The sequence below is a fragment of the Salvelinus namaycush genome, chromosome 8, assembly GCF_016432855.1.
Source record: "Salvelinus namaycush isolate Seneca chromosome 8, SaNama_1.0, whole genome shotgun sequence".
NCBI lineage: Eukaryota > Metazoa > Chordata > Actinopteri > Salmoniformes > Salmonidae > Salvelinus > Salvelinus namaycush.
The window spans coordinates 29483934-29499404 of record NC_052314.1 but is presented as its reverse complement, the minus strand read 5'-3'; the positions used below and the strand labels follow the sequence as shown (position 1 = coordinate 29499404).

General features: G+C 40.4%; 1 protein-coding gene across 1 annotated transcript in view; it reads left to right on the top strand.

Moving 5' to 3' along the window:
* The first annotated feature begins 11028 nt into the window (after positions 1 to 11028).
* The window catches only part of LOC120052093 (BMP/retinoic acid-inducible neural-specific protein 3-like), a 94058-nt gene continuing 89615 nt past the window's right edge, over positions 11029 to 15471 (top strand). The window contains exon 1 of the mRNA XM_038998945.1: positions 11029 to 11306. Coding sequence (XP_038854873.1) covers positions 11029 to 11306 — 278 coding nt within the window. The remainder of the gene's footprint in view (positions 11307 to 15471) is intronic.

Sequence of the window (15471 nt, the reverse complement as noted above, 5' to 3'; positions counted from 1 at the left end):
TAATGCGTAAGCTCCAAATTCATATGATTCTAAATGTTTTGATTCTCTGAACAGCACATTGTTAGAATTAACTGAATTCCATCTGATTATTACGACAGACATGAATGCCATTTAGGACATGCAGGATAATTCTAATACAACCAACAATCCACACACAACCAAGGCTCTCCATCATATACTCTCTGATTACAACCTCATTGATGCCTGGCGAGCACATAATCCCAGAGCAAAAGAGCACATTTTCAAACAGGTATAAATTATTCTCACGAATCGATTTCTTACTATTATCTACCTCTATTTTCTCTAATCAAGAAAATAGAAATTCGACATATGAGCTTGTCTGACCACCACGCTTACTACTGCCAACTTATAATTTCTGAATCTCCTAAAATAGCCACAAGATGGCTATTCAGCATTTCAGTACAACAAAATCTATTTGAAATTGAACTAAATGAATTCATAATGATCAATAAAAATTCAGTCGATGACCCTAGGAATCGATGGGATGTCAACAAAGTTTTTATAAAAAAATAATACAACAGCATTTGCATCTGCATTTAATAAAATCACAATTAAAGAAGATATCAGGTTTGGAAATTGTGTTAACTATGTTAAAGCATTCTCAACAAACACTCTTTTCAGACCAGGTTCTTACGACACTTTCGAAAGTCAATACAGAATATAATTTATTGATTGAGAGAGAGAGCAGAATTTGACATCCATCGAGTTAGACTCAACCATTACTTCCATGGTAATCATCTCAGTCGTTTACTGGCCAACAAGCTAAGCAGTAATGATCAATTAGCAACTATTGAATCTGAAACAAGGAAATTACTAGCAGAACCCAAATGAATCAAAGATTCTGCCGCTTCTACAAGGAACTGTACATCTCTGATTGTAAATCCACACCAAGCCAGACTAAGTCCTTTCTAAAATAATTAAAAACTCCTCTTCTCTCAACAGAGGAAGCCAACTCGCTGGGAGCCCAAATCTCGTCTCAATGAACTCAAAATGAAATTGAATAGCATGAATAAAGGAAAATCACCTGGATGGGATGGTATTCCCCCTGAGGTCTATTTAACATTGTGGAATCAATTAGGTCCACTATTGCTTAGCCATTCACAAAGGTTAATTTGGGAGAGATGTGAATACTGCACTGATTTTGCATTTATTAAAAAAGGTTGCCAACAAGTCTTCCCACTATCTTTGATAAACACAGATATTAAACTGTTTTCCAAAATATTGTCGTCCCATCTCGAGATTTACTTATCCAAATTGGTCCAAATGGACCAAAGCAGGTTTGTTAAAAAGAGTTTATCAGATAACCTCCATTGACTATTACATATCTTAGATGCAGCTCCTTGGGATGTATTATCTCTCAACGTAGAAAAAGCTTTAAATAGACTAGAATTCTCATATCTCTTTTATTTCAGCTTATGAAACATGGGACCAACACTTTACATGTTGTGTTTACATTTTTGTTCACTGCATTCGGAAAGTATTCAGAACCCTTGACTTTTTCCACATTTTACTACGTTACAACCTTATTCTAAAATTGATTAAATTGTTTTTACCCCCCTAATGACAAAGCAAAATCAGCTTTTTAGAAATGTTTAAAAATATATATATATCACATTTACATAAGTATACAGACCCTTTACTAAGTACTTTGTTGAAATACCTTTGACAGTGATTACAGCCGAGGATTCTTGGGTTGGGGAGTTTCTCCCATTCTTCTCTGCAGATCCCCTCACAAGCTCTGTTAGGTTGGATTGAGAGCGTCGCTGTACAGCTATTTTCAGGTGTCTCCAGAGATGTTTGATCAGTCCGGGCTCTGGCATGGCCACACAAGGACATTCAGACTTGTACCGAACCCACTCCTACGTTGTCTTTGCTGTGTGCTTAGTGTCATATTAGGGAGGTATTTATGTTCTTTATTTTTAATACATTTGCAAAAATCTTTCTATATCTACAGTACCAGTCAAAAGTTTGAACACACCCACTCATTCAAGGGTTTTTCTTTATTTTTACTTTTTCTACATTGTAGAATAAGAGTGAAGACATCAAAACTATGAAATACAAAAAGACTAACTTACATTGGCTGGGGGCATGTCCATAGGCAATTTAGGATCTACTGCAGGGAAAAATATTGCAGTAGATCCTAAATTGCCTATGGACATGCCCCCAGCCAATGTAAGTTAGTATTTTGTACCATTTAGCTAGCTAGTTCCTTAAACCTCTTGACGCTAGGGGTCAGATTATTATTATTTTTTAAAATAACGTTCCCAAGGTAAACTGACTATTTCTCAGGTCCAGATCGTAGAATATGCATATCATTTACAGATTAGGATAGAAAACACTTCAACGTTTCCAAAACTGTCAAAATATTGTCTGTGAGTATAACAAAACTGATTCTGCAGGCGAAAACCTGAGGAAATCTAACCCGGAAGTGATTTTTTTTATTTTTAAATCTGTGTTTCCTGGCCCGTCTTTCTTCCATTTAAAGGGGTATCAACCAGATGCCATGGCTTCCTCAGGCAGTGACCAGGCTTTAGACATAGTTTCAGGCTTTTATTTTGAAAAATGAGCGCGATTTTTCAAAACTAGTCAGGTGTCCTCTGATTAGTTCCTGCGCGCGAGAGGGGTTGCTCTCCATTTTCTTTCTTTCTTTTATTGAATAGGTTACAAACCTGACTCAGTTACACCAGCTCTGTCAGGAGGAATGGGCCAAAAATCACCCAAATTATTGCGGGAAGCTTGTGGAAGACTACCGAAACGTTTGACCCAAGTTAAACAATTTAAAGGCAATGCTACCAAATACTAACTGAGTGCATGTAAACTTCTGACGCACTGGGAATGTGATGAAATAAATAAAAGCTGAAATAAATCATTATCTCTGCTATTATTCTGAAATTTCACATTCTTAAAATAAAGTGGTGATCCTATCTGACCTAAGACAGGGAATTTTTAATAGAATTAAATGTATGGAATTGTGAAAAACTGAGTTTAAATGTATTTGATCAAGGTGTATGTAAACTTCATACTTCAACTGTATCTTCAGACATAAACAGTGACTGTCGTGGCTTTTGAGAGTTATGATGGCTTGCAGTGATGACTCAGAAAATCAATGCATTCAGTTGTACAATTGACCAGGTATCTCCCCCATACCCTGTCCCTATCTTGTTTTTAATCAGCGAAAGAAGTGCTACACCTGATGGAGAGAAACTGTATGACACAGAATGAGTTGCATTATGCGTGCTGTATGGTATGTCACGTCACAATTTTACGTACAGTGTCAGAGGGGTCCATTTTCTTCAATACTATCATTACCATGTCAATCAACGCTAGAATAGAAAAAAAGTTCACACCCCGGATTTTGATGCCAACAAAGTCACTACAGTCCCATTAGTTTTCAATGCAGCCTCATTTGAATGCCCCGGTTGCGCAACTTTGTACGGAATGGGGTTTAGTCAACAGTAGCCAGTTCTAGCTATATTGTCGTCAGAGAAACCCAGCCCTCGCTACAAAAATAAATAGCTAGCAAGCAACACATTGCTTGGTGTAATGATGTGCGCTGTGAGTCAGGAAGCAAGTTTAGGGAGTGAGTGTTTTGCCTACGTGTCCCTAGGCACTCTCATTTGTTGACTTCTGTAATAGAAAAAGCCTTGGTTTCATGCATGTTAACATCAGAAGCCTCCTCCCTAAGTTTGTTTTACTCACTGCTTTAGCACACTCTGCCAACCCCAATGTCCTTGCCGTGTCTGAATCCTGGCTTAGGAGGCCACCAAAAATTCTGAGATTTCCATACCCAACTAAAACATTTTCCAACACGATTGAACTGCCAAAGGGGGAGGAGTTGCAATCTACTCCAGAGATAGCTTGCAAAGTTCTGTCATACTTTCCAGGTCTATGCCCAAACAGTTGGAACCTCTAATTTTAAAAATGAATCTCTCCAAAAATAAGTCTCTCACCGTTGCCGCCTGTTATAGACCCCCCTCGGCTCCCAGCTGTGCCCTGGACACCATATGTGAATTGATTGCCCCTCATCTATCTTCAGAGTTCGTTCTGTTAGGTGACCTAAACTGGGATATGCTTAACACCCCGGCAGTCCTACAAGCTAAGCTAGATGCCCTCAATCTCACACTAATCATCAAGGAACCCACCAGGTACAACCCTAAATCCGTAAACATGGGTACCCTCATAGATATTATCCTGACCAACTTGCCCTCCAAATACACCTCTGCTGTTTTGAATCAGGATCTCAGCGATCACTGCCTCATTGCTTGCATCCGCTATGGGTCCGCGGTCAGACGACCACCCCTCATCACTGTCAAACGCTCCCTAAAACACTTCTGCGAGCAGGCCTTTCTAATTGACCTGGCCCGGGTTTCCTGGAAGGATATTGACCTCATCCCGTCAGTCGAGGATGCCTGGTCGTTCTTTAAAAGTAATTTCCTTACCATCTTAAATAAGCATGCCCCTTTCAAAAAATGTAGAACTAAGAACAGATATAGCCCTTGGTTCACTCCAGACCTGACTGTCCTTGACCAGCACAAAAACATCCTGTGGCGGACTGCAATAGCATCGAATAGTCCCTGCGATACGCAACTGTTCAGGGAAGTCAGGAACCAATACACACAGTCAGTCAGGAAAGAAAAGGTTAGCTTTTTCAAACAGAAACTTGCATCCTGTAGCTCTAACTCCAGAAAGTTCTGGGACACTGTAAAGTCCATGGAGAACAAGAGCACCTCCTACCAGCTGCCCACTGCTCTGAGGCCAGATTGAAGATGTTATGAAAGAGCTGCAAAACCTGGACCCGTACAAATCAGCTGGGCTAGACAATCTGGACCCTCTATTTCTAAAACTATCCGCCGCCATTGTTGCAACCCCTATTACCAGTCTGTTCAACCTATCTTTCGTATCCGTCCGAGATCCCTAAAGATTGGAAAGCTGCCGCGGTCATCCCCCTGTTCAAAGGGGGTGACACTCTAGACCCAAACTGTTATAGACCTATATCTATCCTGCCCTGCCTCTCTAAAGTCTTCGAAAGCCAAGTTAACCTCTAACGCCTCCCAAACCCGGATCCGGGAGCACCCCCATCAGTAGAAAAGCTGACTAGCATAGCCTAGCATAGCGTCACAAGTAAATACTAGCATCTAAATATCATTAAATCACAAGTCCAAGACACCAGATGAAAGATACACATCTTGTGAATCCAGACATCATTTCTGATTTTTAAAATGTTTTACAGGGAAGACACAATATGTAAATCTATTAGCTAACCACGTTAGCAAAAGACACCACTTTTTTTATTCCACCAGTTTTTTACTCCATCAGTAGCTATCACAAATTCGACCAAATAAAGATATAAATAGCCACTAACCAAGAAACAACTTCATCAGATGACAGTCTGATAACATATTTATTGTATAGCATATGTTTTGTTAGAAAAATGTGCATATTTCAGGTATAAATCATAGTTTACCATTGCAGCCACCATCACAACTCCCAACAAAGCGACTAGAATAACTACAGAGAGCAACGTGTATTACCTAATTACTCATCATAAAACATTTCTTAAAAATACACAGCGTACAGAAATTGAAAGACACAGATCTTGTGAATCCAGACAATATTTCAGCGATGTTTTACAGCGAAAACACAATATAGCGTTATATTAGCTTACCACAATAGCCAACATCACACCAGCATTGATTCAAGGCAAAAATAGCGATAACGTATAAACCACCAAAATATATAAATTTTTTCACTAACCTTCTCAGAATTCTTCAGATGACAGTCCTGTAACATCATATTACACAATGCATATAGAGTTTGTTCGAAAATGTGCATATTTAGCGGCACAAATCATGCTTATACAATGAGAATAGTGTCCAAATCCTCAAGCAATCTGTCCGGCGCCATCTTGGAAAGGCACCTATTCTTATCGAAAACTATTCATAAACTTGACTAAAAAAATACAGGTTGGACAGCAATTGAAAGACAAATTAGTTCTTAATGCAATCGCTGAATTACATTTTTAAAATTAACGTTACTGCGCAATACAGCGTGCGATAAAGCAAGGCTACACTGCAAGTAATGGCGTCTTATGCATTTGACTTTTTTCAACAGAACAATGAATTATCAGCATAAATAGTTCTTACTTTTTGATGACCTCTCATCAGAATCTTGGGATAGGTGTCCTTTGTCCAAAATAATCGTTGCTGGGTTGGAGAAAGTCATCTTCCACGTTGCAATTAGCAGTAAACAATAGCATGCGAGAGAGAGATACCCAACTTCCTACAACGCCAGAAAATGAAATACCCGAAAATCGCAATATACTGACATAAACTGATATAACTCGGTTTAAAATAACAAGATTATGATGTCTTTAAAGCCTATATCGAATAAAAATCGAGCCGGATATATCTAGGACCTAAAACAGGAGCTTCTAAAACGACATGCCAAGGTCCTCCCTGCGTCAGAGCGAAGAATCAAAAGAGGGGACACTGTGATTCCAATCAATTTATAGACTTTCGGATCTGCCTAGAGACTCCATTTCAAGGCCCTCTATTCGCTGACACCCAGGGGAAGGCGTATGCAGTGCATCTCAACCAATAGAAGACAGGCAGAGTTATACACAGGTCTGAGAACAGGTTGGAAAATTCTGCATTCTCAACTCCACATAGGGAAATTGCTCTAAGTCCAGTTCTGTTTCACGCACAGACATAATTCAAACGGGTTTAGAAACTAGAGAGTGTTTTCTATCCAATAGTAATAATAATATGCATATTGTACGAGCAAGAATTGAGTACGAGGCAGTTTAATTTGAGAACAAATTTATTACAAAGTGCAAATAGCACCCCCTATTGCCAAGAAGTTAACAAACAGATCACTGACCATTTTGAATACCACCGTACCTTCTCCGCTGTGCAATCCGATTTCTGAGCTGGTCACGGGTGCACCTCAGCCACGCTCAAGGTACTAAACGAAAACATAACCGCCATTGATAATAGACAGTACTGTGCAGCCGTCTTCATCGACCTGGCCAAGGCTTTCAACTCTGTCAATCACAGTATTCTTATCGGTAGACTCAATAGCCTTGGTTTCTCAAATGACTGCCTCGCCTGGTTCACCAACTACTTCGCAGACATAGTTCAGTGTGTCAAATCAGAGGGCCTGTTATCCGGACCTCTGCCATTCTCTATATGGGGGTACCACAGGGTTCAGTTCTCGGGCCGACTCTTTTCTCTGTATATATCAATGATGTCGCTCTTGCTGCGGGTGATTCCCTGATCCACCTCTACGCAGATGACACCATTCTGTATACATCTGGCCCTTCTTTGGACACTGTGTTAACTAACCTCCAAATGAGCTTCAATGCCATACAACACTCCTTCCGTGGCCTCCAATTGCTCTTAAACGCTAGTAAAACCAAATGCATGCTTTTCAACTGTTCGCTGCCCGCACCCGCCTGCCCAACTAGCATCACTACCCTGGACGTTCTGACCTAGAATATGTGGACAACTACACATACCTAGGTGTCTGGCTAGACTGTAAACTCTCCTTCCAGACTCATCAAACATCTCCAATCCAAAATCAAATCTAGAATGGGCTTTCTATTCCGCAACAAAGCCTCCTTCACTCACGCCACCAAACTGACCCTAGTAAAACTGACTATCCTACCGATCCTCGACTTTGGCGATGTCATCTACAAAATAGCTTCCAATACTCTACTCAGCAAACTGGATGCAGTCTATCACAGTGCCATCCGTTTTGTTACCAAAGCCCCTTATACCACCCACCACTTCGACCTGTATGCTCTAGTCGGCTGGCCCTCGCTACATATTCGTTGCCAGACCCACTGGCTCCAGGTCATCTATAAGTCTATGCTAAGTAAAGCTCCTCCTTATCTCAGCTCACTGGTCATGATAACAGCACCCACCCGTAGCACACGCTCCAGCAGGTATATCTCACTGGTCATCCCCAAAGCAAACACCTCCTTTGGCCGCCTTTCCTTCTAGTTTTCGGCTGCCAGTGACTGGAATTAATTGCAAAAATTGCTGAAGCTGAAGACTTATATTTCCCTCACAAACTTTAAACATCAGCTATCTGAGCAGCTAACTGATCGCTGCTGATGTACACTGTCCATCTGTAAATAGCCCACCCAATCTTCCTACCTCATCCCCATACTGTTTTTTTTTTTTTTTTACTTTTCTGCTCTTTTGCACACCAGTATCTCTACTTGCACATCATCATCTGCTCATTTATCACTCCAGTGTTAATCTGCTAAATAGTAATTATTTTGCTACTATGGCCTATTTATTGCCTACCTCCTCACGCCATTTGAACACACTGTATATAGACTTTCTTTTTTATATTGTGTTATTGACTGTACGCTTGTTTAGTCCATGTGTAGCTCTGTGTTGTTGTTTGTGTCGCACTGCTTTGCTTTATCTTGGCCAGGTCGCAGTTGTACATGAGAACTTCTTCTCAACTAGATTACCTGGTTAAATAAAGGTGAAATAAAAATAAATAAGTAAACCTGACAAACCGGCTGAGGCCTGAGAGCATGATGAGCCGGCTGAGACCTCCCCAGTTGCCTCGGTCGAGGCACGGGAACCTGTTCACCAGCTGAGGCATGGGAGCCTAACAATCCCGCTGAGGTATGGAAACCTGTCGGTTCGGACACCCGGACCCGACATCACCTCCAACAAAAAAAAATAAAACACACCCCCTGATGCTTCCCTTTGTTGAGGCGTCATTCTGTAATGATGTGCACTGAGAGTTGTGAAACAAGTTCAGGGAGTGAGTGTTTTAATAAATAAAGACAACATAATACAAAATAAGAAACATGAACAACGCACAGACATGACACAGGAACAGAAACAATGACGCCTGGGGAAGGAACCAAAGGGAGTGACACATATAGGGCAGGTAATCAAGGAGGTGATGGAGTCCAGGTAAGTCGGATGATGCGCAACGTTGGTGACAGGTGTGCACCACAACAAGCAGCCTGGTGACCTAGAGGCCGGAGAGGGAGCACACGTGACACTTGGCAAGCAACATTTACCATTAACTAGTTAGCTTTGGCAATTAAATGATATCTAACACATAGCTACATGTCATTAACTCAGAGCTTTAATATCCAAAACAATTCTTATCTTGGTCAGTCACACTGCATGTTGTGTTGTCAAACTAAAGGAGTAGCTAGCTTACTAGCTGTTTTACCTACTATAGCTCGGTAAAAACGCTTGTTTGCAGGCAGTTGAAGAAAATATCTTCTGATTATATAATCACATAAAAGGCCATTATCCATGAGAAAGATGTTTGGCGCTGACATCTGCAGAATATTCAAAATTGCAATGACTGCTCTGTCAGTTTGAGGTGGCTGGGGGCTTGGCTCAGGAACATTTCAAATTGTGATTGACAGTTCGGGAGAAATTTGTTCTTGGTTCATTTTTCTCTTTTCGAAATAAACATAGCTACTATGTTTCATAAGTGGCCTCAATAGCTGTATAGTAATGTTTTACTTTTGCATGCAAATCCCACTTTGGGAACCTAATGCCAAGGTACCAGATGTCAATAGACTCAACATTACAATTCAGCATGATACATGTGGTGCAAAAATATATTTAATTTACATATATATTTTTATATTTTTACATACAGTGATGTGCTCAAGTTATACATTTAATCAATATATTCTGGACATATATGTAAATATATTTTTAATTCCCCCGCATATATGTACATACAAATTTTCTCTGGGTACTCACATTTTTTGTCTGGGTAAGTACATTGACCATCCGTTCTGTTATACAGCCAGACCTAAACCATGCCTCTCTTATCTCGCTTCAGCCAATGGGGAGTGGAGGAGGCTCGGTTTAGGAATAACTTTCACATTTTAATAGTGCTAGAGAGCAAGCAAGCGAATATCACTCAGATGCATGCCACTACACTGACGGGAGTATAAGAAAGCATTGCACTGACTCGAGTGCACAGTGCTCCAAGTGAGTCTCTCCAATCAAATGTAAAAATCTATTAGAAAAGAGGACCATTTGGCTTTTTTTTGATGAGGAGGAGAAAGCAACCAGGTATTAGCGCTTGCATGCGTTGTTTATTCTATGGAACATCATAAATAACTTATTTTATCCCTGGAAAAACACAAGATTCACCTGCAGAAGGTGAAATTTGTTTTCCTTCGGTGGAACGAGCGACGTGCGCTTGTTCGACTGTCTGGTGCGCTGTGTTGCCTTCTCCTTCCTTTGGATTTTACATCATCGAGGGTACCCACTGGAGGTATGATGCAGTGAGAGGGGGATCCAGCCATTCAGGTAGATGTCGCTCACTTTGCTCATTCATCAACTTTCCGTGGCCTTATAGCGTATGCGCATCTGACCCAGTGAAAATAGATTTTTCTCGTTTGGTCTCCATCTCATGCGCGTTCTCCTGTGCATTGTGCTGATAACAACTTCACCGTCTGGTCTACCAGGGAGACATTGTAACAACTTCAGTGATCAGCTTTGTACAACACAGCTTGCAGAATCAGGTAAACAAGTATTTACTAATGTGTGAAAATACAATAGCCTATTAAATGTAGTCAATTTGACACCTGTGTAGAAAAGGCTATTTACCTAATTATTAGGCTGTGTATTGATGGGAAAACATTGAACATTTACAGTACACATTATACTATAGTATTTAAATTGCATCGTGGTAATTCAGGAGATCATCTTAAAAGGAGATAATTTTAAAAGCCTACTTGATTATTGAAAAATGTCAGGAAGACTACAGTAAAGCAGAAGGTCAAGAAATAACAAGCTCCTGAACCTACAGTATTTCACTAAGATCACACACAAACACACACGCAGTGACAACGTGTTAGCCTCTGTTAAATATTCTCATTCCAACACACACTCATCCCTCTCTCTAACATCTAACCATCCTTTCTGTCTCCATTCTTTCCTCCAGGACACTGGGAGAGAAGTTTGGGGAGAATGAAGAGTCGTCGGGTGCGGGGGAAGCATGAGTGGCCGGTGTATCACTGTTAGACGGGCGGCTCTGATGGTTCTATGGGAGTGTACAACTCTAAGCCTCCTCCAGTGCTGGGTGGTAGTGGCGGCGGCCGCGGGGGCCAGCCGTACTGGGGTTGGGGCCGCTGCAGATGCAGGGGGCTCCAGCAATGCAACGGGGCCCTTTGCCTGGCTCCTGTCTGACAAAGGGCCCTTTCATCACTCCCAGGAGTTTTCTGACTTTACGGAGCGCTACCAGCAAGGATTCACCACCAAATACACGATATACAGGTGAGTCTGGCTGAGGGGATTAATTAAAGATGGCTGCAAGGTTAAGTGATATATGTGTGAGATCATCGAGAGTTTGTTGAGCAGCAAGGTTCAGTGTAAAATTGACACTATGCTTTAGAGATACCTGTAAAGGTGAGATTGCTGCATGTGAGATTGCCAGCATGTTTGTAGTACAAAACAAATTGGTTTAGCCTTGCACCTACCTAAGCTGGCATGTACCTCTAGTTTCAAAATAATGGGAAGGGCGAGGCAGTTTGCAAAGTCTAACAGAGTAGCCTCATATATCGTAGCTCACAACCAGTGGTGTTTATCAATAACATGTACTGCTCTGACTACTGACAAGGTCAGGGGTTGAATACTGGGGTTGTTTGATGTAGTGAGTGCTGTACGCTTTGTCTCCTGTCCATACCCATAGTTTGTAGTTGTTTTTTCCATTCAGGTGCAGGGCGTGTTCATGGGTGTTTGTGCGATGTGTCCCAGGTGCGATTGTGTGTGCGTGTGCCAGGTCATATGAATAGTGTTGAGTGTGATGTTGTTGTGCATGGCATAGCTGGAACAGCATAGTGGATGATACCAGCTGAAGGGTCCTAATTGACACACACTGGTGTTTGGCAGCCGGCTAAGGTGACACGGCCAGGCACAGATGGGGAATGTAACACTGCGCTGGTTACTCTGATCTCTCTGTCTATCTGATCAGTATATTTATCTGTCTGTCTTTCTGTCTCCCTCCCCGTTCTCTGGCTCTGTGTACCTTCCCCAACACACACTCTCTGTCTTACACTCTCACACTCTCATGAATATTCTCCAGTGTTCCAGTGACCTTTTTAAGGTGGGACCAGGGAAAGGGAGTCAAGAGGAGTGTGATAGTGTTAACTCTCCCTCTCGCTCTGTCTCAGTGCCTTACTCCCCCCTGCTGGTGACTCTTAGCGCAGAGAACATTGGTGCCTCTGCCGACTCTGGAAGTGAAAGAGGAATAGTGTCTTAGCATTGCAACACCTCAGTGATTCTCATCCCTTATTGGGGATAAACTCTCCCTTCTCATGTCATAAACATAGTTATTTTAAGATAAGAAGTAGTACAGACTCTGAATTAACCATAGGAGTTGAATATTACTATGTAATATGTGCTTTTACATATTATATTATCTGTCTTTTGTATCCACATTGTTGTGTTGTTATGTTTGTGGTTGAGCCTATATAATGTGAGATAAAGACACCCTGAGTCGGCTAAACCTTTGAATGGAATATTATTGATGACATTCCTCACCCAGTCCAGGGATAGTGTAGTAGCTGTGGGTATTTGTCGAGAGCAGGGATTACTTTGGTGCTGTGACAGATTAGCTTTGTGACTGTCGGCCAAAACATGCCAACTCCTATACCATACAAATGTACAACATTGGTAGAATTAACCAAGAGCTACTGTATTTAATTTCCTTATATTTGTCTACATATCACCACACTTTAATTCGGACCATCCTCTCAGCGGAAAATGACCTTGACTCTGGTTGATCTAAGAAGGGATTGCGTGTAATTGGGGAGTAATTGCTGTTTAATTAGATACACAACCATGTTTGTTAGGAAGAGGCACACAGCCTTGATAAACCCCTACAAGATTGAATCATACACTAAATAGTATTTAATGGGGATATGAATGGTAAATGTAACTCTGCATGCTACCGCCTTTACAAAAAAAACACATGAAAAAATGTACGTGAAAGAAAATGTGGTTCTAGGAGACTCTTAGCGCAGAGAACATTGGTGCCTCTGCTGGTTCTAGGACACGTGATAATATACTATCTTCTTATGTCATTTTCCCAGTCAGACATGTGGTTTTCGGACACAAGTGAAGTTTCATATATTTGTTTTTCATGTTTTTGACTCATAAAAAAAATCCCACAGTGAATTTTTTTCTCTGTTTTTAACACTTCCCGCTACATCTAGTCTTTCATCCAAGGACCAACCCTGCTTAACTTCAGAGGAAAACCAGCAGTGGGATGCAGGGTACTATGTTGCTGGAATTAACGTGCCAAAACTTGCAAAAGGAAAAAGGCAGTGAAATCAAAACCAGGGTAACATAACCAAAGATAGGGAAAATTGCAGGAAAGAGGGTGGCATTTTTCTTATCGCATTATCATAAAAAAATAAAACATAAAATAAAAATAAAATTTGTATCCAGTTAAGAGAAGAAAAAAAATTATATTATTTCCTTGAACTATTTTGTTTCACTATCAGTACTTTGGGGTTTATGTTTTGCTTTCAACATCATTCATTTTGTTTGAAATACTAAGAATTTTGTCATCGACTTCAGAAATCTTGCTTGATATTAATGGCACAAACGTAACTCACTCACTAGAGGATTGCACCATATAATAACACAGTTACTCTATTAAACTATTACTCCTACCACAGTTTCAGTAAAGAGCTAAGATATGTGGCTGGAGAAATGCAACCACTCTCAAATCCATAGACTACGCTATTGGATGCAAGGACTGACCATCCATGATATAAACATTTTAGTTTTAACCATGTTTGTAGGCTGGTTGTTTACATTTACTTTGTTTGCAAACATTGAAGTAAAACAAGCTTATATTTGGGGTTCTGATGGGGTATGAAAGTTTAACTAAACTCATGAGGCATTTATATATTTTTTCTTCAAGAAGCAATGGGTTGATATTATTATCAGCTAATGCCTACCATTGTGATGCAGAGTTGTCATAATGCTTCAGCAATTGTACATTACACCGGGGCGTCAGTAGGCACAATTTAAGTAACCTAATATATGTCCCTTTAACTGCCCTGAATGCTTTTACTGATCCTACAGCTATTGTATGCAGTAATCATGTGCCTAGATGTATACTGTTAGCACTAAGCCGGTGTGCCCTAGGAGGAAGTCCACTGTGAGCAGCTCACCCTGCACTAACATAAAAAACATGAGCACATCTACTGCTGCTGAGCTTCCCAGTAAAGCAATGAAAGCAAGTAAGCATCCCAGAAGAAAAGTGCTCAAAATAGCTCACATTAATATATGTAGCTTAAAAAACAAGGTTCATGAAATCAATAATTTGCTAGTAACAGATGACATTCATATTCTGACTATCTCTGAAACTCACTTAGATAATATCTACTGACAATATAGTGGTGGCAATACAAGGTTATGACATTTATAGAATATATATATATGCCAATGGTGGAGGTGTTGCTGTTTTATATTCAGAACCACATTCCTGTAAAGATTAGAGAGGATCTCATGTCAAATACTGTTGAAGTAATATGGCTACAGGTTAATCTGCCTCACCTAAAGCCCATTCGGGTGGGAAGCTGCTATAGACCAACATGTGCTAACAGTCAGCATCTAGGTAATATGTGTGAAATGCTTTATAATGTGTGTGATATCAACAGAGAGGTATATTTTCTGGGTGATTTAAATATTGATTGGCTTTCATCAAGCTGCCCACTCAAGAAAAAGCTTCAAACTGTAATTAGTGCCTGCAACCTGGTTCAACCTGAACCTGGTTCAACCTGCCTGCAACCTGGTTCAGTCAACCTACCAGGGTAGTTACAAACAGCACAGGAATGAAATCATCAACATGTATTGATCGCATCTTTACTAATGCTGCAGAAATTTGCTTGAAAGCAGTGTCCAGATCCATCGGATGTAGTGATCACAATATAGTAACCATATCTAGGAAAACCAAAGTTTCAAAGGCTGGGCCTAATATAGTGTATAAGAGGTCATACAGTTTTGTAGGCATTCCTATGTTACTAAAGAATATATGTTGGTCCGTGGTGAGTAAAGATGAGCAAACAGGCACTGCACTTGACACATTTATGAAATTGATTATTCCAGTTGCTAATACAGTGCCTTGCAAAAGTATTCAACCCCCTTGGCGTTTTTCCTATTTTGTTGCATTACAACCTGTAATTTAAATGGATTTTAATTTGGATTTCATGTAATGGACATACACAAAAAAAGTCCAAATTGGTCAAGTGAAATGAAAAAAAACTACTTGTTTCAAAACATTCTTAAAAAATAACAAACGGAAAAGTGGTGCGTGCATATGTATTCACCCACTTTGCAATGAAGCTCCTAAATAAGATTTGGTGCAACCAATTGCCTTCAAAAGTCACATAATTAGTTAGATTGTACACAGGTGGACTTTATTTAA